Source organism: Dipodomys ordii, unplaced genomic scaffold (assembly GCF_000151885.1).
Source record: "Dipodomys ordii isolate 6190 unplaced genomic scaffold, Dord_2.0 Scaffold4, whole genome shotgun sequence".
NCBI lineage: Eukaryota > Metazoa > Chordata > Mammalia > Rodentia > Heteromyidae > Dipodomys > Dipodomys ordii.
This window is the reverse complement of record NW_012267220.1, coordinates 36,648,731-36,675,233: the sequence shown is the minus strand read 5'-3', so window position 1 is coordinate 36,675,233 and position 26,503 is coordinate 36,648,731. Positions and strand designations below refer to the sequence as shown.

The 26,503-nt window shown below is 42.4% G+C and overlaps 1 protein-coding gene across 1 annotated transcript in view; it reads right to left on the bottom strand.

The window, feature by feature from the left end:
- The window catches only part of Ikbkb (inhibitor of kappa light polypeptide gene enhancer in B-cells, kinase beta), a 75,586-nt gene that overhangs the window by 14,834 nt on the left and 34,249 nt on the right, over window positions 1-26,503 (bottom strand). Inside the window, exons 7-20 of the mRNA XM_013024398.1 lie at window positions 25,300-25,407; window positions 23,370-23,499; window positions 22,795-22,989; window positions 22,047-22,161; window positions 18,563-18,686; window positions 17,862-18,013; window positions 17,586-17,647; window positions 16,228-16,337; window positions 14,747-14,796; window positions 14,550-14,649; window positions 14,217-14,364; window positions 11,068-11,195; window positions 7,169-7,259; window positions 5,344-6,185 (exon numbers count right to left, since the gene is read on the bottom strand). Coding sequence (XP_012879852.1) covers window positions 6,120-6,185; window positions 7,169-7,259; window positions 11,068-11,195; window positions 14,217-14,364; window positions 14,550-14,649; window positions 14,747-14,796; window positions 16,228-16,337; window positions 17,586-17,647; window positions 17,862-18,013; window positions 18,563-18,686; window positions 22,047-22,161; window positions 22,795-22,989; window positions 23,370-23,499; window positions 25,300-25,407 — 1,579 coding nt within the window. The 3' untranslated portion in view covers window positions 5,344-6,119. The remainder of the gene's footprint in view (window positions 1-5,343; window positions 6,186-7,168; window positions 7,260-11,067; window positions 11,196-14,216; window positions 14,365-14,549; window positions 14,650-14,746; window positions 14,797-16,227; window positions 16,338-17,585; window positions 17,648-17,861; window positions 18,014-18,562; window positions 18,687-22,046; window positions 22,162-22,794; window positions 22,990-23,369; window positions 23,500-25,299; window positions 25,408-26,503) is intronic.

Genomic DNA, 26,503 nt, shown 5'->3' with positions numbered 1-26,503 from the left:
AAAAAAAAAAAAAAAAAAAAAAAGCAGGGCTAGGCTGGCAATGTGGCTTAGAGGTAGAGTGCTTAGCTAGCATGCATGAAGCCCTGGGCTTTATTATTTCTGTTTATTTAGTACCACATAAACAGAAAAAGCCGTTAGTGGCACTGTGCTCAAGTTGCAGAGTGCTAGCCTTGAGCAAAAGCAGCTCAGGGACAGTGCCCAGGCCCTGAATTCAAGTCCCAGGACCAGCAAAAAAAAAAGGAGGGCTAGAGGCATGGCTCAAGTAGTAAAATGCAACCTTTGTACAAAAATTTAAAAGAAGTATAAGAAAACAAAATATACAAGAACTAGTGCTCATGGGAGTAGAGTTAGAAAGGTACAGATCCATGTACAATGCAACAAATACAGTGAGGCAAAGAGGCTGGGAGATGGGAAGTGAAGCAAGTTATGATCATGCCTCAGAGTTCCCAGGGAGACTGAAGAAGAGAGAGGAGAAAATGGGAGGAGATGGAAAAACAAGGAAAAAAGAGGGGAGGGAAGGAAAAAGAGAGGAGAGGAGAGAGGAGAAAGAGAAAGGAGAGAGAAGAGAGAGAGAGGAGAGAAGAGGAAACCTGTTATCTATTTTATTTTATTTTTTTTGGGGTCTGGTCATGGGGCCTGACCTCTGGGCCTGGGCACTGTCCCTCAGCTCTTCAGCTCAAGGCTAGCACTCTACCACTTGAGCCACAGCGCCACTTCGGGCTTTTTTTTTTGTTTGCTTATGTGGTGCTGAGGAATCGAACCCAGGGCCTCAGGCATGCAAGGCAAGCGCTCTACCACTGAGTCACCTTCCCAGCCCCTGTTCTCTATTTTAGAATCTATCAATCTGTGGTCTTCCTTTGGAAAACAAGAGGTAGAACTAATGTGAAGATAATATTTTTTTAAATAGGAACTTTTTTTTTTTTTTTTTTTTTGCCAGTTGTGGGGCCTGACCTCTGGGCCTGGGTACTGTCCCTCAGCTCTTCAGTTCAAGGCTGTCATTCTACAACTTGAGCCACAGTGCTACTTCCGGCTTTTTTTTCCCCTTCTGTTTATGTGGTGCTAAGGAATCGAACCCAGGGCCTTATGTATACAAGGCAAGCCCTCTACCACTGAGCCACCTTCCCAGCCCAATAGGAACTCTTAATCTTCTCTTTTCATCCATTCTAGTCAAATAAATGTACTTATCTCCTTAAGATAAGTGGCAAAGTTGAAAGTCCCTACTCTCCTGCTTCAGGGTTTAAAACATCTACACCCTTTAAGGAAGACAGTGCTAGGTACTTGTGGGTAATTGGTATGGCAGATGGGCATAGTGACATAAAAACAAGGGAAATGGGCACCAGTGGCTCATGCCAGTAATCCTACTTAGCAGGATGAGAGCTGAATATCACAATTCTAAGCCAGCACGTGCAGACAAATCCAAAAATCTAAGAGCTTCTTCTACCAGCAAAAAACCTGAAGTGTAGGAGGGGTTCAAGTTTAAGCCCCAATACTGCATTAAAAAGAAAAAAAGTCAAGGATGTGTTGGTGTAGCCCAGGAGTAAAATGTATCCTCAGCAGGTGCAAAGCCCTAGTCTCATCCTCAGCACTGCAAAATCAAGTGTAATAGTCATAGGAAAGCTCCTGGGAGGTGGTGTAGAGGCTGGGTTCTAGATCAGAGTTGCTGCCCAGACAGGAACTCTCTGCTGAGGTTTCTGTGTAAAAAGATGTGAGCAAGGAAGGGACCATGAGAACATTTAGGGGAGAGTGATCCAGGCAGAAGTGAGGGCAGCCTCCAAGGCTGAAACTTGGTAATTCTGAATTTGAAAGTTGGGACAAGTTAGCTAGCAACAATTGTTCTTGATTTGAGGATTATCAGGGAAGGCAGCATGGGCATTGAAGAGTGAGCAAGGAGAGACTGGCATAAAATGTCAGACATATGCAGCCATGTGACAGAAATGTGGCAGAGATGTGGTGCCTGAGAGTAGCCCACTGTTCCATCCTTGAGGTTTTGAGCAGGTAAGTGACTTGATTCAACCTAATTTTCAAGGTAATTATCTGGCTGATATAGGGAAGCAATAACAACAGCACAAGTGTGGAGACAAGCAAGGAGGTTATTGCAATAATACAGAGGACAGATAAGTGATGGTTAGGGCCAGGGTAGGATTGTTTCTGAGGCTGAACCAACAAGACTCACTGATGATTTGGATGGGGAGTATGAGCGAAAAGAAGTCAGAGCTGAGTCTATGAGTGTTTAGTTGAGGCACCAGAATGATGCTACCAGGTGTGAAGCTGGGAAGACTGAAAAGAATAGGGGAAAAGTCATTACTTTACTTTTCGAACGTGTGATACCTATTATATCCAATTGGCAATAGAAACCATTGGGTATATAATTCTGGGGTTAGGGAGCAGTTCTGAAGTAGAGGTGTAAATGTGAAATTATCATTATATATGTGGCATTTACAACTCTGAAGCAGCATTAAGTCCCGAGAGTGAGACTAGTTTAGGTTGAAAAAAAAAGAACTCCAATAAATCTAGCTAGTTTATACAGATCAGGTTGCTAATGTGGAACTAGTCAGAAAGACAGGAAGTGGTATCAGTGAGGATAAGCAAGGGTTATATAAGACATTAGGTAAAAGCATGAAAACTTTCTATAAGGAAAAGGCAGGTTGAACACAGGAAATCAACACTTCCCTGAAGTAATTAGAATATGGGGTTATAAGTCAAAGTAAGCACAAATGTATGCCTGGCTATGGAAACTGCACTTTTAGTTCTGGGTCAGAGTTAGTAGGAAGTTTTAAGTAGACTAGTGACACTCTCCAATTTTCTTTTAGTGGAATCTCTGTAGCAGTACTATACAAGGTAAGTCTTTGTTAGGAAGAGGGATAGTAGAAAGCATTGTAGAAGAAGGGAGACTAAGAAACTATGGCCAGAGAGCACAGAAAGGAAAACAATAGGTGGATCTTGGTAGACAAGAGACCCACAGATCAATGCTACACTTTAGAATTTAAAAGTGTTGGGAGCCCGTTCTCCAAGGAGGCACTTTGGAGGTAGTGGAAATTGGGGGAAGGTCTTTAGGTCCCTGGGAGTGTGTCTTTGAGAGGGAATTTTAAAACCACAGTCACTTCCTCTTCCTCTCCTTGTAGCCCAGCCATGAAGCAAGCAGTTTTGCTCTACCCACACTTCTTCCAATATGTGCTGCTTCACCACTGACCCAAAGCAACTGAGCCAGTCAGACAATAGACTAGGACCTTTAAACTGTAGTAACTTTTTTTTTTAACAGCACTGGGGCTTGAACTTAAGGCTGGGCTGCTCTACCACTTGAGCCACATCTCTACTTCCAAAAGAACTTTGTGTGCATGTGCATGCATACACATACACCAGCACTAGGGCTTGAACTCAGCCTCATATTCTTGCTTGGCTTTTTTGTTAACAGCTAGTACTCTACCACTGGATCCATGTCTCCAACCCAGCTTTTTTGCTGGTTATTTGGAGATAGAACCTCATGGATTTATCTGCCTGAGCTGGATTCAAACTTCAATAATCAGATCTCAACCTTCTGGGTAGCTAGGACTACAGATGTGACCAACCAGCATCTCACTTTTTTAAAAACAGATATTTAGAGACAAAAACATTCTAAAGCCAAATGCTTTCTATACTTTATAAAATTCAACTTCTGGCATATACTAACCTATTTCTGTCACATGAGAATGAGGGGTTCCCAAAGCTTCTCAGTTTTCAGAACTACTTAGGAAAAGCATTTCAGGAATTCTCATTGGGGAAAAAGAAAAAGAGTCTCACAAGAGGCAAATTTTAGAAAGGATTTATTTTAGTATATCAGGGTTAAAGTAGAAACAAACGTTTCCTGCTCCCCAGGCAGAAAACATGAGTCATGAAAGACCCATTTCCAAATATTGTGTGTATGCGTGTGCAGGCATGACTGTACATACAGTCATGTATGTACATATGTATGTGTGCAGGCATGCGTGCGCCGTCGAGGGGCTTATCACCAGGCACTGTCCCTGAGCTTTTTTCTCTCAAGGCTAGCCACAGCTCAACTTCCAGCTTTTCTTGTGATTCGCTGAAGATTAAGAGGCTAACAGACTTTCCTGCCTGGGCTGCTTCAAACCTCAATCATCAGATCTCAGCCTCTTGAATAGGTAGGATTACAGGCATGAGCCATCAGTGCCCGGCTCCCAATTCCAATTATTTTAACTCTACTTATTTATAGTAAGGAGTCCCAATTCTTTTTTTTTTCTTTTTGGTTGGTAGTGGGGCTTGAACTCTGGGCTTGGGTGCTGTCCTTGTGCTCTTCAGCTCAAGGCGAGTGCTCTACTGCTTGAGCCACAGTGCCACTTCTGGCTTTCTAGTGGTTTACTGGAGATAACAGTCTCACGGACTTTCCTGCCCGGGCTGGCTTTGAACCACGATCCTCAGATTTCAGCCTCCTGAGTAGCTAGGATTAGATGTGAGCCACCGGCGCCCAGCTCAGAGCCCCAATTCTTGACTTTTCACTTTGCCAATCAATTAGAATAGTTCAGCACAATCTTCTAAGCTGTTTGGTAATGTCATTTTCTTACTCAAAACTCTTCTGCGGATTCTCAAATGACTATAACAGAAGTTCACAGCCCTCTCAGTCCAGCATTCACTCCTTCCCCAATCTAACCCCACCCCAGTCTTTAAGGTCTTGTTTCCACTTGTGTCCACTCCAGGGATTCTAAAACCATTCTTTCTCATAAAGCATGGAAGAGTTATATGGTAAAATGACATTGGATCTGTACAGTGACTTAAGAATTTATATAAAGTTAGGCCAGTTTTTTTAATATAAAGCTTTTCAGTGTATACAGTATAAATATCTAAGAAGCAATTAAAACATGAAACATTTCCAAAACTTACTTGATGCCTCATGTCATCTCCATGGCAGCCACTCTGAAATTTGTTGGCTTCAGATCAGATTTCTTCTATAAAACTCCCTACTTGAGCTTTTTTGTTACCTATGTGTGTATCCTATAATATATAAACATATATGCTTTATACATGTATTTAAAGTTTTGTAGAATGTTGGAAGTAATTATAGTCATCTAGGCACTATTCAATTTTGCAAAGTCTTCCATTATATTGGCTATTGTAGAAATAGACTATGGAACCCATATTGGCTATTGTAGAAATAGACTATGGAACCCAGAATACATGTTCATGTCACGTTACAAAACATAGAAACTATTTGTAAGATAAATTGATTTAATAATACTGTTAGCTGACAGGAGAGGCAGGAATACCCCATCCTATACCACACACACACACACACACACACACACACACACACACACACACACACAGGAGAGGCAGGAATACCCCATCCTATACCACACACACACACACACACACACACGTATTTGACAGGGATAACTCTGCTTAAAGTGGTCAGGTCAGAAGTTGATATACACATTTTCTGGCTTTTTTTCCCTCCATGATATATGACTTCCAGGTAATCTTTGGATCTCAAATATAAGTAGCTTCTATTCCACTCTGGCTTTGGGGAGTCACTCAGTGGTTGACAGGACCAGAGTCATTGGGGAGCTTGGCACCACCAAAACATATCTAAACATTGCTAAATGGCCACCAGCATGGTAAGTCAACACACAATTTAGCAGCGGTGAAATGAGAAAAGGGCAAGAGGAGGAAGCCATGCCAAACCTATGATTAAAATGTCTATTTAGGAGGATGGATCCAGATGAAACCATGGCCATTAGGTGAGAGAAGACAGGTGTATCAAGGCTTCTCTGGAGGTCTAAAGAGGTCAGGAGAGGACAGGTTGGCTACAAGTGCTGTGCAGACATTGTCCAGAAACATTCAAGTGAGACATCAATCCAGTAGTCTATGTGGCAAACAGTACTCTGAGCACTCTTTTTCACAGAAGAGAATTCAGCTGCTGAGGCTATTTCCATGAAGACTCATAGCCGGCACTGGCATCTGCTGGGCCTCAGTGGAGTCTTGCCAAGGGTGGATAAGGACTAGCAACATCTGCTGAGGGCCACACCTACGGTCCAGGGTGAGCATCACAGCTGCATGGGGAGTGAGCTCTCCACTTAGGTGAGGATCAGCGGGACACCATCATAACAGCAGCCACTGGACAACCCCAGTCACAAGGCCTGTTCCATGCCACTCTGTTCTTCATCCTCCATCTGTAACCAGCTCCAGTCTAGACTCTGAAAGTCAACAGGTATATTAAAAGTTCAGCAGCTACCATGCACCTCAGACTGTCTTTGCAGGAAGCAACCAGCATACTTGAAAAGTCAATTTAAACCCATTTAATTGCATCAGGGCACCCTTGAGCAGAGTCAAATACATACTCAAAACCAGGCAGGGTGTTTCTATTAGTTGGATTCAGAATACCTGGAATTCTGTGACTGGGAAACTTGAAAGCCATTTTTTGTACTACTTGTGGCTCACAGCATTTCTGTACATGCTCAAGTAGGCAAGTGGTATGGATCAACTACAGATTCTAACCTCAGCAGAAATGCTCTGGTGAGACTTCCTCCTCCTATGGTGTAAGTTTGATTACACAGTGAGATGATCAGACAGTAACAAAAAGAAAACAACAGAGAATGGATGGACAATTCCCACACATAACCAGAGATGACTGAAAGTGGCAGGAGTGCCCTCTGCCTTTTCTCCAAAGTTAGAAGTCAGGAGGTCAGCTAGCACAGGATTCTATTTGCAGAAAAATGCCATTTAAACATTTAAACGAACAATTTAGGATCCTCTTAGCAATTTAAACTTACTTTTACATACCCATCTCTGGCTAGGTTTTCTTCCTCCACTTTCCTGTTACTAGTGCTGCTCTAGTGACTGCTAAGCTCTGAGTCTTTGAAGTACAGGATCACAACCAACTCCATCCAACACAGTGCCCAACACACACTCAGCAATGGTACCCACAGTTCAGGTGGGGAAGAGCCTACCAGGAATACTACTGCTTTTGCCTTCTCATCAGGATTTAAGTCTCACAAAGATTAAATAAGATAATGCACACAATATACTTTTAAGAATACAGTAACTGATGAATATTTATAAATGCACTAAAATCATCATATCTACAAAACTGAGCTTAACACTATATTGCTTTTCCATTTTCTTTTCTTTTTCTGCAGAAAGAAAGGACAGCACAGCTGGAATCCCAAGGGTCTGTTACCATAAAACTCTGGTCCTGCGCCTTCACGGTGTTCTGCATGGCATTTTCTAGTTGGGCACAGAGAGTATGTGCTTCAGCTACCAGTTCTTCACTAAAGACAATGACAAAATTATTAAAAAAGGACATTAGTATCATACCAGTGCTAACACTACTGCTTTCAAATATACTAAAGCGCTTTAATTATACATATATATACACATACATGTATATATGTATGGGAGAGAGAGAGAAAGAGAGTGTATGTGTGTGTGTGTGTGTATGTGTGTGTGTGTGTGTGTGTGTGTGTGTACGTGAATGTGCCAGTCCTGGGGCTTGAGCCTGGTGCTATTCCTAAGGTTTTTGGCTAAAGGCTAGCATTCTGCCACTTGAGCCACTTCCAATTGTTTAGAAGTTCACTGGAGATAAGAGTCTTACAGACTTTCCTGCCAAAGTTGGCTTTGAACTACAATCCTGAGATCTCAGTCTCCTGAGAAGCTAGGATTACAGGAGTGAGCCACTCGTACCTAGCCCTTATTATTATTATATTTTGGTTGGTTGTGAGGCTTGAACTCTGGGCCTGGGCACTGTCCCTCGGCTCTTCAGCTCAAGGCTAGCACTCTACCACTTGAGCCACAGTGCCACTTCTGTTTTTCTGGTGGTATATTGGAGATAAGAGTCTCACAGAGGTTCTTGCTTGGGCTGGCTTTGAACTGCAATCCTCAGATCTCAGCCTCCTAAGTAGCTAGGATTACAGGCCTGAGCCTGTATGCATGAAATAACATGCATTTTGATCCTGAATGTCTGACTCCTCATGGGAGTATTTATTCTTTTGGTTAAGTACTTTTCAACTGCTCAAATTCAAGTATCAACAGTATTGCTTAAAATATGAAATAGCACATAGAACTGTTTAATATGCATAAGCAAAATGCCCCCTTTTGAATTACAAGATACTGAAATTAATTCTCTCTAAACTGCCAAGTATAAAGATGTTTTCTGTTTTATTTATTTATGTATTTAGTATATGTGTGTGTATGTGTGTGTACTGGTTCTAGAACTTGAATCAGGGGCCTCAAACTCTTATTTAGCTTTTCACTTAAGCCTGGTGCTCTACCACTGAGCCACACATCCACTGCCAGATTTCTGTTGATTAGGGTAATGGTCATTTGGATTTATCTGCCCAGAGTGGCTTTGAATCTGAGCAGCTATATTTACAAGTGTGAGACATTGGTGCCAGGTTTTTAATATCCAATTTTTAAACTAGAAAGAAATACAAAGGACCAAGCAATCCACAAGGTTTCCATAGTTCCTTTGTCTGTACTGAAGTGTAAAGTTCTGGAAACATACATTATCTAATCAGGTATCTTTCTTTTCTGTAGTAATACATGTCTGTTTCCTATCGTGAATGGGCTATCATTAATATCATCAATGGGAGAGTCTAACAAGTTTCCTACCTTCAGTTCTGTGACTTTGTGGAAGAAAATGCCAGTGAAACGCTGGTGGCTTATGCCTGTAATCTTGGCTACTCAGGCAACTGGGACTGAGGATCATGATTTGAAGCAGGAAAGCCAATGAGACTCTTTATCTATTATTAACCACCAAAAAGAAGTGGAGCTGTGGTGTAAGTGGTAGTGTACTAGCCTTGAGCAAAGAAGTTCAGGAACAGTGCTCACAAAAAAAGAGAGAGAGATAAAGAAAGAAAGAAAAGAAATTGCCAAGGACAGCATAATGGTATTCTGCGACTTTTACCGTGTAAATGTGACTTTTAAATGAGAAGGAACTCAGTGCATGTTTTTGCTCTACTTAATCTATGGGATCCTAGCTAGACTAAAGGTGCAGTCAGGGCACTGAGAGAAGCATATAATTAAGTTATTGTCCTCCAAGAGCTAACAAGAGGTGAGGGAGATAATTAAGACTTTAACATCATGAACAATTAAATCTAAAGTAGGCTACAAACTCCCTAGGATCAAGAATAGGATATTCCTAAACTGAGTGTGATAGTACATGTCACTATACACAGCTATGCAGGAAGTAGAGATCAGGAGGATCATTACTCAATACTAGCCCATTCAAAAAGTTAGCAAGACACATATCAACAAATAAGGCATGGTGATACGCATCTGCAATCCAAGCTATATGGGAAGTACAGGTAGGAGGATCAAGGTCTGAGCCTGGCTCTAGGCAAACATGTGAAATCTTGTCTGAAAAATAACTACAGAAAAAAGGTGTGGAGGTGTGAGTCAGATGGTAACATGTCTGCGGTGTAAGGCTCAGTTCAAACCTCAGTACTACCACCACCAAAAAAAGTTTTCAAAACACCTTTGTTACAATACAATTTACATACCATAAAATTTGCCTGTTTATCTGGGCACCGGTGGCTCATGCCTGTAATCCTAGCTACTCAGAGGACTAAGATCTGAGGATCACCGTTCAAAGCCAGCCTGGCCAGGAAAGTCTGTGAGACTCTTACTTCCAATAAACCACTAGAAAACCGGAAGTGGCAACTGTGGCTCAAGCGCTAGAGCACTTGTTTTGAGCTGAAGAGTGCAAGGACAGCGTCCAAGCCCAGAGTTCAAGACTCAGGACCGACCAAAAAAAATTTTTTTACCTGTTCAATGTATACAATTGCATGTAGAATATATGGACAGAGTTGGACAATCATTACTATGCCTAGTTTTTGAACATTACTATCATGTGAAAAGAAACCTTTATGGTTTACCCCCTGCCCTGGTTACCCTCCAATGGTAGGCCATTATCAATCTCTTTTGTATACCTAAAGAGTGTAGACAGGGACCGCTTTTAACTAGCTCCAGTGACTGGGAACTGGCAGAGGGAAGCAGTGTGCACAATTGTAAAAGACATCTGAGGAATGAGGCAGTAACTGTTAGGTCCTCCCTAACAGTGTACAGCAGAGCCAGCTGGAGGACTTCTGGGAATCACCTTGATTTAGGGCTCTAAAGAGGCCCAAGAACCCGTATCTCTGTTGCTACTGCTGCTGCTGCTTGTCTGGTTAAGGCTTTACAAGTTGAATTAGTACAAGTGGTTTGTAAGTTGACATTGGATCTAAGACCCACACTGAAATGGGGACAATGCCTGAATAAGTTCAGACCTGATCTACAGTGTAGTGAAAAGCTACTTTTAGTGACTAATCAAGAAACTTCCTGGTCAATATAGAAGATCGAGTGAGCAGCAGCAGTAACAGACAAAGCAGGAAGCCCTACTAGTCCATCAAAACCTCTGTCGCAGTGACTCACGTAATAGAAGGCAAGAAAAGAGATGAACAGGAGATGAAGAGAGGATTAGGAGGAGAACCAGTAGATTAGTAACTCCAGGTGGATGTAAGCAGAAGGGAGTAGGCCAGGAACTCAGGTATGGGGAAGATGGTAGGAACAGGAAACAGGTTTTGAAGAACAGAAATGATTGGTAAGACTAAAAAACAGCATGGACTGACTAGCACTTTCAATATTCTCACTAAGCAATTAATAATCCAACCATCAGACAAGGAAACTAGCTAGTTACAGCAAGTGACAAGGGACTATGAGAACAAAATGTCCACAGGGTCTGGCATATATAACAAATAGAAGGAAATCTTCAGTCACGCTGGCACCAAATGCCTATTAACACTAGCTACTACTAGCTACTCATGCAGGAGATTGAGATCTAAGAACTGCTGTTCAAAGCCAGCCCAGGAAGATAAATCTGAGAGTGGTGGTTCAAGTGGTAGAACACCAGCCTTAATCGAAAAGCTAAGCACATGTGAACAGTCTATAGTTTAAACCCCAATACCAGCACAAATACATACACAAAAAAATCCCCTATCAGATGCTGAAGTAATGAACACTGGTAATAAGCATACATCTTTATCCCCAAGGTCTCCATATGCTCCCTTAAATGTTATACTTGGCATTGTCACCATGACTTACCTTTTCTTGTTTGGCTCAGGTACACTGTCACAGGCAGAGGAAGGCTGGGACATTAGCTGACCAGAGTGACTGACTCGAGAAGTATTGATGCTATCTGGGCTTCCACTGACAGGACCTCGGACTTTGCTCTAAAGGAACAAACCAAGAAAATTTTGGAGCCCAGTGATAAAATGAATTCTACATTTATGCCACTGTATTTTCTTAATTGTCCAAAAGTCACCAGAGTTCTTTCTAGAAACCACCAACTGACAAATATTGACATATATCTACTGGTAATTTGACAAGAGCTGGAACTTTACACTTAGCCTCTAAAGTGTTTCAGTAAAAAGGTGGGGAAGACTGAAGAGCCTGTCTTTGAAGGCTTCCTTTCATCCATTTGATTCCCTAACTGAAAGAAAAGGAATGTGTCTTAACCCTTTTCCAAGTAGGAGATTGAGACACATGAAGAGGTTAGGACTGTGGTAGAAATGAGGAGATACCAAAATATGCTAGAACTAGTCCACTACCCAGACTGTTAATGGCTGTTAATGCACTTTTTTTATACTTGCAGCCTATAGACAATAGTTGCAGCCACTTTTCTGTGTGCCCTGTATCCCTGGTTGGCCCTCAGGCTAGCGATGTTTCTAGTTTCATATTCTCTTCTCTGGCTAGATTAAGGTCCACACTTCAGTCTTTCAAGCAGTTCTGTTTTGCACTGTTTTTTGCCCACATGTTGTGCCTCCTACCAATCACTTGTCTATAGATATATGCCTTCCACAGCCTAGATTTCTGCCTAGCCTTTGAGGGTGGCAGGTCATTCATTCCTGCTGACTGGTTCCCACACGATCAGAGAGCTTTGCTCCCCAAACTCCCTATCAGTAACCACAGGACAGATTCCAGCCTCCACTGCTCTAAATGCTGAGGTCTACCAAAGTGTCACATCCTGTTTCCAGTTGCCACCAGGGATTTTCCTAAAATCTGAATGGGATAGTATCATTTCCACACTTAAGTTCCTTTGATGTGAATGGGAACATTGAACTCTGTTCCCTCTTACACTGTGAAAAGTGCAAAAAATGAGAGAGGCCTGCATCAGATAGCTCTGGCCACTCTCCAGGTCTCCCTGGGTGTTACCCTTCTGCTATTACTCCTATCCAGACTGCACCATATTCTTCAGGGCCTCACGGGCTCAGAAAAAGCAATGTCTTGGTTTTGGAATGTCTTCATTGCCACAAAACCCCTACCTAACTCCTCTTTATTCTTCAGAAGCCTTTATGGTTGCTCCCCCACCTCCAAGACAGAAGCTGGTGGTCCTTGACTGCATTCACATCACCATTCTCACTTGCTATGGCTACATGTTCTAGATTGTTCTTACATGCCCAAGTTTTCACATTACTGGCATACAGTCAGCACTCAATGAATGCAGGTGGCTGATCAGATGTACATACCCCAACTTCTCTCCTCTTGGATCTCACAGCTCATCACCTCTCCTCTCTTCTGTTCCTTCTTTCTTATAGGAAGAAATACCTCTTCCTTCTTGGAAAATCCAGAACTGATGCTTTTGATGGATCCTGATCATCAACTGTCCCTTTTTCTCTGATACAAATGTCCTGTGCCCTGCCTCCTCTTGCTTGTCTTACAGGCATGGCTCAATCTCCAGGATCTTTACAAAACACCATCTTTGTATTCTGATCCTCTATTAGCTCCTATCTGCTTACCTGCTTTTCCTTCCCAGTCTTTTTTTATTTTTTTGAGACAGCATCTCACTATAAAGCCTAGGCTGGTCTCCTGAGCTCATTATCCTCTAGCCTTAAGACTTCCAAAGGATAGGATTAACATGATGCTGGAAACAGAACTGAAGGCTTTGTACATTTGAGACTACTGAGATAATGCTCAGTTCCTGCACCTTTTAGACTACTGAAACACATGCTCAGTTCCTATAACCCTCTATGTGTTCTTACAAGACATGTGGATTGAGAGATTGTTGAGGTCATGAGAGAAGGAAGAGGCAGATGAGAATGAGGCAGCCATATGCTAAAAAAGGCTTTAAGTTACTAAAGCTAGAAGAAGCCGAGGAGCATTCACCCTGAAGCTGTCAGAGGGGGTACCATCCTGCCAACACTTTTTGTTGTCAATCTTTTTGTTGGCTTGTTAGATACAAGGTCTTATCTAGGTTGGTCTCCAACTTTGTATATAGCTTAGGCTGGCCTTGGATTCACAATACTCTTGCCTCAGCCTTTCCAGTGCTAGGACTGCAAGAATGTGCCACTATGCCCAGCCTGACATCTGGATTTGTATATGTGTGTGCTTATGTGGGGGGGATGTGGGGAGAAGGAGGGGGGAGAGAGAGAAAGGAGGGGGGAAGAGAAAGAGAAAAAGAGAAAGAGGAGAGAGGGGAAAAGAAAGGAGAAAGAGAGAGAGAAAGGAGGAGGGAAGAGAATAAGAGAGGAGAGAGGGGAAGAGAAAGAAAAAGAGAGAGAGAGAGAGAGAGAGAGAACACCAAGGCCTGAACTCAGGGCCTCACATTCTTGCTGGCACTTTACCTCTTGAGCCATGTCTCCAATATGCCATTGTGTGTGTATGTGTGCATACATGTGTATACCGGTACTGGGGTACAAACTCAAGGCCAAGGTATTGTCCTATAGCTTTTTTGCTCAGGGCTGTGTCCATTTCTAGCTTTTTGGTGGTTAACTGGAGGTAAGAGGCTCATGGACTTTCCTTCATGGGCTATCTCTGAACCACAATCCTCAGATATCAGACTTCTGAGTAGTTAGGATTACAGACATAAACCACTAGCACCCAGCTTCTTGATGGCTAATTGGAGTCTTGGAATTTCTTGCCCAGGTTTGCTTCGAATTAAGATTCTCTAGGCCTCAGCCTTCTGAGTATCTAGGAGTTCAGGCATGAGCCACTGGCACCAAGTTGACACCTGAAATTTTAACTTCTGGCCTCTGGAGCACTGAGAGGAAGATTTCTGCTACTTGGAACCAGTCAGTTTCAGTAATTAGCAACTGTGGATAAATAAAAACCCTAGTACAAGACCTTCCTCCAACCACTCTACCTAGCCCTTCACTCCCTGCCCATACCATGTCAAAGGGAAATGACAGTAGAACAGAGGCTGACTGGCTTGCTGGAAGACTGTAATTCCCCATGAGAGGAAAAAGCACACTCACACACGCGATCTTCAGAAGGTTCCAGAGCTCCTTCTGCCGCTTTTCCTGAAGCCGGACAACTGTCTTCTCATCCTCATTCATTAGACTAACCACCTCTTCCACCTTGGGCAGCAATTCCAACGCCTTCTGCTTGCAAACCACAGTTTTGCTGTGAAGAACAAACATGACAGACCCCAGTGGGTTCTGGTGCAGTGGGAACACAGTATTGCTCTTCACCCATCCACAGCTGTTACATTTTTCTGAGCAGCTGAGCAAACTAGAGGAGAGTAAAGGAGACACTTCCCCATGTCCAGCTGGTACCTCCATCCTCCATGGAGTAGGAAACAGTCATACCTGAGCTGTGTGTAAATCACTCGCACTTTCTTCTCGAAGCTTTGAATTGCCTGAAGGAGGAGACGTACCATTTCTTGACTGTCACCATCTGTCCGCTGGTCTGGATAGAAGAGGGGAACAGTTGTTCCAGGCGGCTGGCAGAGTGCCAGTGCCCCAGAAATGAGATGGTAAGGGATGGGGCAGCCAAACCCACCTACCTCGTGGCTTCTCCCTAAGTCTCCTGTAGAGCTCCCTTGCTTGTTCCTCTCTAAAACACACAAGCAACAGTACTTATATTTAGCTTTAAACAAGCCTATCTACAGAGATGTTCTGCTAATTCTTGCCAGTGGAATCACTGACTTCCAGACACAAGACTGATGATATGAATTTCTTGATAAGAAGAAACTATTTCTGGTGATATCTTTAGTAAACAAATGATCACCCTTATCAAAATTCAAATACCTCCTGTTTAATGAGAGCAAAGTTTCAAGAAAGCAGGCTCTGCTCAATCCTGAATTCCCCACTTGGCTTCTGCAAAAATTAATTCTAGGGCCTAAACAGAGGCAGATGTGAGCCCAGGGGCAGGTATAAACTCCTGCCATTCCCTAATACAGGTGAGGCTGGCAACAATCTTAAAAGAAGGCTCCATTTGAAAACTGGAAGAGAATGAAAGATTAAAGAATTACAGGCAGGAGTGGTGGCACATGCCTGTAATCCTAGCATGCAGGAGGCTGAATCAGGGGATTTGTGAGTTGAAGGCCAGTCTGGGCTACATGGAAAGATTTAATAATGGTAATGAGAATAATAAGAAAGAGGAGGAAAAGGAAAAGAAAAAAGAGGAAGAATCAGAGGATATATAGAGGAAATCAGATTTTTGATGTTTCTAATTTCCCATCCTAAAGTCTTAGTATAAGCATCAGAGAACACTTGGTACCCAAAAGGGCAAAGCCATCAATAAACAAATCCTGCTTGCTCCAGGGGCTACATTTATTTTCTCCAGATAGGATGGGTGTGCCCAGAAACCTCATCCCCTTCTGGAGCCAAAATCAATGTCAAGCATTTGACAAAGATTTACATGAGCCATGTCCAGGTTCAATACATAGACTTGCCAAGCTCTTCACTCTCTTTTCAACTTCCTGCTCTTTGAGCCATACCTGAGTGAGGATGGACTGGAGCAGCAGTGATGTCTGATAGAACAGTAAAGGCTACTTGCATTTCATAGCCTTTACATACACACACTCTTTTTTTAAAAAATAAGTTTTTTATTGTGAAAATACTGTACAGAGGGGTTACAGTTACATGAGCAAGGTAATGAGTGCATTTCTTATCAAGCATTGTTGCCTCCTCCTTTGTGTTTCCCCTACCATCCCTTCCCTACTACCTCCACAACTACATTCCCCGCTCCCCCCTGCACAAATTGTAAAGTTTGTTTTTCAACACAGACTACACACTCTTCTAATGGGCAATAGCTAAAGGGATCTACACACATCAGTGAGGGAGAAAAGTTTTTCTTGCCACTAGAACATTTCAACACAAGGGTGCAGTTTCGGTGATTTGGCCTGGAATGTGTCACGATGGTTTAGCAGGGACATGTTCTACAGGACGGTCCCATGGGGCTTCCTGAGTCTATTCTAAACTCTACCACTATGTTGGTGCACTGGAGAAAAAAAACAAATGGCTACTGCTGGGTGGTACTCACAAGTCATCCAGTGTGCCCCCCTGCTTCCGGCCCATTGGGCTCCTTTGTAAGTCCACGATGTCTGTTTGTAGTGCCATCATTCGTTCCACCAAATGCTTCACATCATTCTCCTGATGAAAAAAACTGTGCTAATGTCAGCTGAGGTAAGAAGAATGTGTGTGTGCTGGTATCAAGTGCTTGAACTCAGGTTTAGGTGCTGTCCCCTTGGCTTTTTTTTTTTTTGGCCAGTCCCGGGGTGCTGTCCCTCAGTGTTTCAGGTCAAGGCTAATGCTCTACCACTTGAGCCACTGTGCCACTTCTGGTTTTCTGGTGGGTTATTGGAGATAAGAGTCTCACAGACTTTCTTGCCCAGGCTGGCTTTGAACCTCAGATCTCAGCCTCCTGCGTAGCTAGGATTATAGGCATGAGCCACCAACACCCGGCCTCCCTTAGCTTTTTTGAAGAACATCAAGGGTGAGATTGGCCAGGACAGGCAGGGAAAGATTCTCCAAACTCACTGGTCTCTCAACTGACTGGCTAGATGGAATATGTCCTCTGGAATCAGAAGGACCTCCTGAGTTTAGATGCTACATCTACCACTCTCTAGCTGTGAAACTCATGAGCACTTCTTTAACGAGGTACAGTTTTTTTCTACTATAAAACAGACTTTCAGTAGGACTGCCAAAGCACACGTGGAATGCCTGGCACAGAGAATATGCCCAATGCACATTACTTTGTTTTCTCTTAACTTGTTCATCGCAGTGCCACCTGTGTGGGGAGGTCCAGATTCTGCTCCATGTCAGAGATGATGAATGGGAGACAAGCACGTGCCCCTTCCCATAATTAAATTCAGAACTGTCATGGTGGCCTACCTTTAAGCATGCATAAACTCCATCAGGGCTAATTCATAAACAGATATTAAGTCACAGAGGTGCAGGTCCTTGCCCAAGTACACTGGGAGGATGGTGGAAAAAACCTTGGAAGCTGGGCCTTGAATTTGTGCATGATTCACTTAATCACACTGACTTCCCTTGATTCCATGATTACAGTTTCTCAGTGGTACCTGATTTAGTATGCTGAAACTTTCTGCCTATCTTTTATTCCAAATGGAATTTATGTCCCAAAAAAACTAGACAAAACTTTGACAATAAGTCCTTCCTGAAAGCAAAAAGTCTGGGCTTTTCCCCAACAACAATGTAGAGCTCCTTATACTGGTTACTCTCAGTTTCTGCCCATTAAGTATGATTAAAGTCAAAGAGCATGTCAAGGAAAATTTAAATTTTGACATAAAAGAGCAATACACTATTTGATTGGAAAAAAAAGATAGAACAAAATTTCACCTACTCCAAAAGTACAGAAACATAAGATGCATCTCCTACCCGCCCACAGAGCTCCACAGCCTGTTCCATTTCCTTCCAGGCCAGCAGCAGTTTATCTGATGCTGGGGGGAAAAATGAGAAGAAAAAAATGAAAAACAGAACAAAAACACCACAAAATCAAAACAGAAATGAACATTCTATTATAAAATGACAAAAAAAAACCTTCAGAAAAGAAAGGAAAGGAAGAAAGGGAGGGAGGGAAGGGGCTAAAGAGTGAGGGAAGGAGAGGAAGAGAGAAAGGAAGGGACTCTATAACTTATTGCAGAATACACTCACTGATCCCAAACTCGGTTTGCTCTCTGTACTTCTCCAGGTCAATTTGGATACTGGTTTTAAAGAAATCCAACTTAGCTTTGAGCTGCTGAGCCATGGAGGCCATGGAATTCTTCATTTTGGAAAGGCAACTGTTATTCCGAAGGAGATTCATCCTGCAGGGACCACAAGAAACAGAACCTTGGAGCACCTTCAGAATCCAATTCTATTTCCTACACTATAATAAAATCCTTCCAATGCCAAGGGAGGTCCTTGCTATGCTAAAAATCACCACTATTATTAAAGCGGCCACTTATAACTATAAGGGCAATTTTCTAACCTCTAGCAATGTATGAGGTTCTACACAAAACTGGAATTAGCAAAGCCAATTACCTAAGTTCACCATAACCATGGAAAATATTTGCAAATCTCATGTACCTCGGGAGTTCTACCAACCCAAACTGTAGTAAGCTTCTCTGAGCTCCAAATTCTGTGCACAGCTAAGCCAGGTCAGCTCTTAAGTTTTACACTTCTGCCTCAAGTGCTCACCACAGTCTCCCATCAGGTCCAAAAGAGCCATCCTCCAACAAGCCCACACACCACTTCCCGCCCTTCTAAACCAGTCTCAGTCATAGTTGCTTCTGGATCCCTGCCTCAACCACCTCCCTGGAGCTAAATAGACCAAAAAAATTTAAATTAAGTGAAAAAACTGTCTGGCACAGTACATGGCAGCTCGCTGTCCCTGCTGAAGCCGGTTACAGTCCTCCTTCAGGGTTTGGATGCAGTGCCAGACCTGGCCCCACACTTTTCTCAGCTGGAAGAAAGAGAGGCTCCTCTTTGGCTCCTGAACTGGAAACAGAGATGTGCAATTGTCAGAGAATAACTCTTCTCAAGAAACCACATCCTGTTTTGCAATATAATATATAGCCATTGTATTGCTGTGTAACTTTCTGGGTATCACTTTGTGTGCCCCACTAACAGTATAATCATGTGTCAGATGGTTAGTAAACGGTTTATTAATTTGATCTGAAGAAACATTTTTCCAAATCATTTATTGACATGCATAGAGGAAGCCAATAGAAATACTTATGCTCACCACAATTAAGGTTGTATGAGGCTTTGTACAAAAGAAATGTCAACCAGTAGCACTGGAGATGCTTAAGAAAGCAAGAAGTCTGGAGATTGCTGAGACCTTGGGTACTTAATCTGTTTAAGTATAAATTGTGTACAGGGGAGAGAGGGAAGTCTCATCATCAAAACTTTCTTCATTGAAAAGATTGTATTCCAAAGAGAAGAAGAGCATCAGGAATTATGAAAGGGGTGACAGGACAGATGAAAAAACAGAGAAACAGAGAGGCTAAAAGTTGTTGGCATGTCTGTAAACCTAGCCTACTCAGGAGGCTGAGAATCACTGTTCCAAGCCAGCCTGGACAGGAAAGGCTGTGAGACTTTTTGTACAAAAACTAACTAAAAAGAAATAAAAGCCTTTAATGTCAAACTTGTTTTTAATCTAGTAAAGGAAAACAATAGGAGAAATACTCCAAGTTACAGGCATAAGCAAAGATTTCTGAATAGGACTCCAGTATTTCAGGAGCAAGAACTGACAAATAGGATTTCACTGTATATATAAAAGCTCTTAAACAGCAAAAGCAACAAATCAAATATAGGGAGACTATCTTTACCATATGACAGGTGACCAATATCCAGAATAAATGAGTAACTTTAAAAAAATAAGTATTAGAGTGATAATCCAATCACTAAATGGGCAAATGAACAGACCCTTTTCAAACTGTCAATAAATACATGAAAAAAAAGTTCAACATTCTTAGTCATCAACAAAATGCAACTCAGAACTACATTTAGCTGGACAGGTGGCTGAGATCTGAGGACCACAGTTCAAAGATAGATTATGCAGGAAAAGTTTGTGAAACTCCTATCTCCAATTAACCAACAAAAAAGCTGGATGTGGAGCTGTGGCTCAAGTGGCAGTAGCCTTGAGCAAAAAAAGCTCAGGGACAGCACCCAGGCCTTGAGTTCACACACACACACACACACCCCTGTTATTCACACACACACACACACACACACACACACACACACACACACCCTGTTATTCACACTTGACTGAGGCCTTGAGTTCACACACACAAACACACACACACCTGTTATTCACACTTGACTACAAATTACTCTATCCCCTATCAGTATAGATAGAAGTTCCTCAAAAAGTTAAAACTAGAGGGTAATATGCTAGCTACTCAGGAGAGAGAGGAGAATGTGGTTTGAGGCCAGCCCATGGCAGGGATAGAAAAGTAAGACACCAGCCGGGCGCTGGTGGCTCACACCTATAATCCTAGCTACTCAGGAGGCTGAGATCTGAGGATCATGGATCAAAGCCAGACCGGGCAGGAGAGACGGTGAGACTCCTATCTCCAATAAACCACCAGAAAACCGGAAGTGGCGCTGTAGCTCAAGTGGTAGAGCGCTCGCCTTGAGCTGAAGAGCTGAGGGACAGCACTCAGGCCCAGAGTTCAAGCCCCACGACCAACAAAAAAAAAAGAAAAGTAAGACACCATATCAAAAAAAAGCCAGGTGGGGTTGGGTATTTAGTTCAATGGAAGAGCACTTGCCTGGCGAGTGCAAGGCCCTGAGTTTGGTCCTCAGCTCTGGGGGGGGGGGGGGGGAGGAAGCCAGGCTAGGCGACATGTGCATGCAAATTCCAAGTACTCAGAAGGTCACTGTATGAGGATTATAGTCTAAGTCTGGTCAAGGAAAAAGTGCAAGATACTATGTGAACAATAAACTAAAACAAAAAGCACTGAGATATGACTCAAGTGGTAGAGTGCATTTGCCTAGCAAGCTCAAGGTCTTAATACAACACCTAGTACCAACCCCAACACACACACAAAAATTAAAAATAGAACTTCTGTATGATACAGTCATACCACTTTTGGGTTTATACCCGAAGAAGTCAAAGTCAGCTTGCTACAGAGAGAAGCAGTATCCACATTTATCACAGCACTATTCATAATAAACTAGTTAAAGAATTAGCCTTTGTACCCATCAACATATGAAGAATGTGTTATATATATATATATATAAATAAAATCGAGTTTTACTCAGCTATTAAAAAGAATGCAATTATGTCATTTGCTGGGAAATGGGTGAACTGGAGATCATGTTAATCGAACTAAGCCAGACTCACAAAGACAAATACCACATTTTTCTCTCATTTGTGGAAGCCAAGGGGAAAGCAAAACAACTGAAGTTATAAAAAGTAAAAAGGAGACTATTAGAGATGTAGAAGTAGAAGGGAAAGGAGGAAGGAGGAAAGAGGGATAAAAAGGTAGGAAGTGAATATGATCAGGGAATATTATATACATGTATGGAAATGTCATGATAAAACTCCTTCAACAATTTAATACAGACCAATGGAAAAAAGCCCATCAAACATTCAAGCAGAGGAATATCAAAGAGCCATTAAAAATAAGTCAGCTCCACACATATCCATACTAGTAAAGGGTAATATCTGTATAGGGGAAAAGATAGGTAAAGAACATGTATTTAATGCTATCATTTGCTTGGGGAAAAAATAATCCTGCAAAGGATGCCCAAGAATCTGAGAATAGCAGTTTTCCTGGAAGGGAAACTCACTGGTTGGCAAGTATGAAACAGAAGGTGGCTTATTTTTCATCATATATTCACTCTTTTGTATTTTTGAGGGTATAATTTAAACATTAACTAAAAAATATAAGTACAAATCTAAAAATAAATAAAATGGCTAGTAGGCAGTATTCTTTGCCCCCTAACTAAATCTCTAGTTTGAGGCTGAATTCACCAATAATCCCCTTGATGTGGTTTTGTTTGTTTTTGGCTCATCCCGGGGATTGAACTTAGGGCTTGGGCATTGTCCTTGAGCCTCTTTGTGCTCAAGACTTGCACTCTACCACTTGAGCCACAGCACCACTTCTGTTTTTTCTATTTATGCGGTACTGAGGAATCAAACCTAGGGCTTCATGCATGCTAGGCAAGCACTCTACCACTAAACCACATTCACAGCCTTCTTGATATGTTTTTTCATGAGCTTCTCATTCCCTGAGGACCAGTAAACAACTTTTCCCTTAGTAGCCCTGTCCCTGGCTTCATATCACTTCTTCCCACTTTGTCCCCAGAATTACAACTGATCATTGCTTAAATAAATGTTCTTACGGATACAGCTGACACATTCTGGTTGTGGCCGTGGAGAGATTTGAGTCTCATAGGTAATTTTACTGTTGTCAAAGAGAAAAACAAGATCCATGTCCAATGTGCGACCCTCATTCAGCTGCGAAGGGACAAGAATAGAGTGAGATCTGATGTTCCCCTCCCCCTTTTCCAACTAATCATGAGTGGTTTTTGAGCTCTCCCCGTGGTCCAAGAATATCATATTCAGCCCACAGGCCACTAGGCATTCTTTTTCTTGTTCCTGTATTGCTTATCAACAGATTCTACTAAAGTATTCTACTTTATTCTGACAGTCCTTCCTGCGCAGTTCTGAAGTTCAGCATTCACTTTCTTGTTCAATGACTGCTGCTTGCATGCAGCTCTATTTCCGTAAGTTACTCTGTAAGCTCTTTAGGGTAGGGACCTATCTCAAGTTGCTGTAGCCAACAAAGCTGTCCAACACAAGTCTGCACATGCAGACAGATATCCATCATGAGTAGCTTTGGGTGACCAGAAGAGTAAAACTGAATTTTGGCAATAAATGAAAAAAAAATCAACAAATGGTCTGGCAGTGACGTGACGTGTCTCCAGGAAACCCCATAGGAGTCTCACAACACAGCTCAAAGAAACAAGCAGCTTCCTGAACTGTGTAATTAACAGACCGCTTAACACTACAGATTAGCAATCTGAGAAGTTGTTTCCTAGGAGGCAGTCAGGGGAAAACAGTGTGGTCTGTAAGAAGCCAGGGGCTTACCTTGCCATCTGAAATACACTGGATGGCAGGCTTGTCAGGGATCAATGCCAGACCAGCCTCTTGCAGCAGCTCTTGATCCTTCTCCAGGATTCCTGTGTCTTCCTGGATTCTGGCCTTTAAGCTCTGCAGGCTCTCATCTTCTGTCACAGGATAAGTATAAATGGTGCCTGTGACCATGTTCAAGATATGAACCAGCTGCAACAGATTTTACTGTGAAAAATCGGTCTTAACAGAAATGCCATATATCTGCCAAGACATTCCACTCCTTCACTACTCCCAAAGCTCCTAAATGTTGGTTGCTTCCAAGTCCCATAAAGAAAGGCCTAGCTCAATGGAGGGAGGCTGGGTGCCATGTTCCAGGTGTTCTAGTCTTCAATTTTCCTGGTAGTGGAAGCCAACATCAATCAACTCTTACATTTTATTCTCTTACTTCGTAGAAAGACTCATAAGAGCCTAAATTTCCCCCACTGAGCCAATGACTTGCTTTGTCCTGGGCACTTCTTCCTTATAATAACAACTGTGTCCCACAGGGGACCCCAGCTGTTACCTCAGAGCTACTCTGGCTTCACTCTCACCTTCAAGTTTAAGATGTTATCCAGGGCCTTAAAACAGCCATTGGGCCCATACTGGGGGTCTGTGCCCCTTTGTCTGGGGTGCCACATGAGCATCAGCTGCAGCCACTTCTCTAGTCGCTCGGCCAGTACGCTGAGAAAAGCAGAAGAGTATAGAAAACACATGAGCCATGATCACGCTGCCTATGTGCATCTCACTGTAACACACATAGGTAGCAGCTAACAAATGAAAGTATTTCACGTGAGAAATTTAACTACCGGGATGTTTATCTTCTCAGCCTCACAATTATTGAATTGTGTACGAAATGTACAGAGCCATCTAGCCAGCTAGAGGCCTTGGGTTTGACCCAAGAAAGAAAAGAAAGTAAGGGAGGAAAAGGGAAGGAGAAGGAAGGAAGAGGAAGGGCATGTTGTAGGCTGACCCTTCCTGCAGGTAATCCTCACTTATCTGGACCTATGCTCCAGGATTTGATAATACACCTCTCAAGAGCATAGCATGAGGATACAAGACAAAATTCAAAGTCTTCCTGGCCCCTAGAGCTGCCTCCAGGATGCACTGGAATCTTCTGAGGCCAACCCAGCAACTTATTGACTCTCCCAGCAACTCACTGCCTCTCCTATATGTCTCTGCTCACTCCTGTTTCTCCCCTTTGAGCTTCCTCAATATTCTTCATTGGTCCATGTCCTGCCCATCTCTCCATTTTCTCAAAAGAAAACCTCATACCTGGCACCAGTATCTCAAACCTATAATTCTAGCTACTCAGAAGGCTGAGATCTGAGGATTGAGGTTCAAAGGCAACATGGGCAGGGAAGTCCTTGAGATCTTATCTCCAATTAGCCACAAGAAAACCAGAAGTGGTAGAAGGGTAGCCTGAGCAAAAGAGCTCAGGGACAGCTCCCAGGCCCTGAGTTCAAACCCCATGACCAATAAAAAGAAGAAAGGAGAAGGGAGGGGAAGGAGAGGGGAGAGGGGAACAGAGAAGAAAGGCTCCTGAGCAGTCATTCATCCAAGCTGTAATGCACACAATACCCTTCCTATCCTCTGATAATCATGGCAGTGGTTACCAGTGTGGCTTACTTAAAATAATTGTAGCTTATGTAACTTACATAGGTTTTTTTTCCCCTGATAATCCTGCTTATATTCTGGCTCTAAGACTAGACTAGACTGTAATGCCCTTTGAACTACAGATTGATTTCTTTACTATGACATACTATTAGGCCAGAAGAGGAGTGCAAAGAGATAAAATATTATTCCCTACCCTTAAAAGGCTTACTACAGTGGTGGACAGGTAATACCAGATTCTTGGGAAGTAGAGATTAGAAAGATTGTGGTTCTGGACCAGTCTGACAAAAAGTTAACAAGATGTCATCTCAATGAACAAGCTAGGTGTGGTGGCTCATTACGAAAACTGCAGCTACGTGCGAGGCAAAAGCAAGACTCTCTCAGCAAAAAAGGTCTGGGAACATGGCTCAAGTGGTGGAGTGTTTGCCTAGCAACTTAGAGGTCCTGAATTAAACTTCAGTACTACTAAAAGGAAAAAGCTTAACTGTAGTAGGAGACAAACCCTATACCGAACTGAATATAAGTTAGAGAACACTAAGAGTAATAAGATGTACAGAAAAACCGGGAGTGAATTTTAAAAAAAAACAGATGATTTGGGGTCTGGGGATTTTGCACAGTGGTAATATGGATGCCTAGCATGTATGAGGTCTTACCTTAGATTCCTAGGACAATCAACCAACCAATAAGACATTTCTATTTATACGGAGATGTGGGATGATAACCCATCTTGTTTGTTTAAGGTTGAGATACTTATGTCAAATTCTAGCTCACAGAATAATATCCTGATAATATGTCTAAAAGTTGTCACCTCAGACTTGAATTTTTAAGCAAGGGAAGGAAACTCTGTATACTACTAACACTGCACCTTACCTGTTAAGATTATTGGGGTATGGTAAAGAGCTTGAAAATTTCACTGCTCCATTCAAGTCTTCACTAACAACGATGTCCACCTCACTCTTCTGTCGGACTTTGGAATGCCTGCAAATGTACCACCTTATTAAGAAATCCCTTACCAAGTTCAGGGTCACATTTGTAACATCCTTGAGGACTGCACAGATGACTTAAATCCCCACGTAGATATTTCATCCTGTCTCCATCCTGTCTTCTGACAGGATGCTGAGGATGTAGCTCAGTGGTATAGCATGTACTTAACATGAGCAAGGCCTTGGTTCCAGCTACAGCTCCATGTTGAAATGAAAAAGTCATTGCTGCCTAAGTGATTTCCAGACAGCCTCTGAGAGCAGCAATTAGCCATGTGTGCCTTGACTTCTACAGACAGGATTGCCATTTCCTCCACTTCCTTTTTTCCACCTACCACTTTCATCAAACTCTCAAGTTTTAATAGAGGATAGAATTAGTTAAGCCAAACCAAAGTTGCTATATATATGTCACATTGACAAGGAAGATGTACAAAACACATGCACACAAGTGTACATCAATTTATTTGTACATAGCTAAGTAATATTTTCTAATGGTAAAAGAACATTTACTTTTTTCCAACCTAAGGAATTTCTTGAGGTGTTGGAAGAAGAAAAAAGTTAAACTCAACTGGTTCCCAATCTTTTTAGTAACAAGGATGATTACTTAAATAATAATTCATAGATAACCAAATACTCAGCCATAATTCCCTTAGGTACTAAGATAACATCAAGTGGTGACATTTTTTTGTTTGCCACTAGTGCAAGGAATCAAAGCTCAGGAGACTACTCCAACTTTATATATGGCAAGAACATGGAAGAACTGGGCATTCAAGACCAAAAATGTGACATAATTTCCACTTTTTTGTTTTGTTGTTGTTGTTGGGTCATAGGGCTTGAACTCTGGGCCTGGGTGCTGTCCCTGAGTTCTTCAGCTCAAGGTAAGCACTCTACCACTTGAGCCACAGAGCCACTTCTGGTTTCCCGGTGGTTAATTGGAGATAAAGAGTCTCAGAGACTTTCCTGCCTGGGCTGGCTTTGAACCATGATCCTTAGATCTCAGCTTCCTGAGTAGCTAGGATTACAGGCGTGAGCCAACAGCACCTGGTACCATTATGGTGCCACTCTTCTGAATGTCCAAATACAACTTTTCCTCA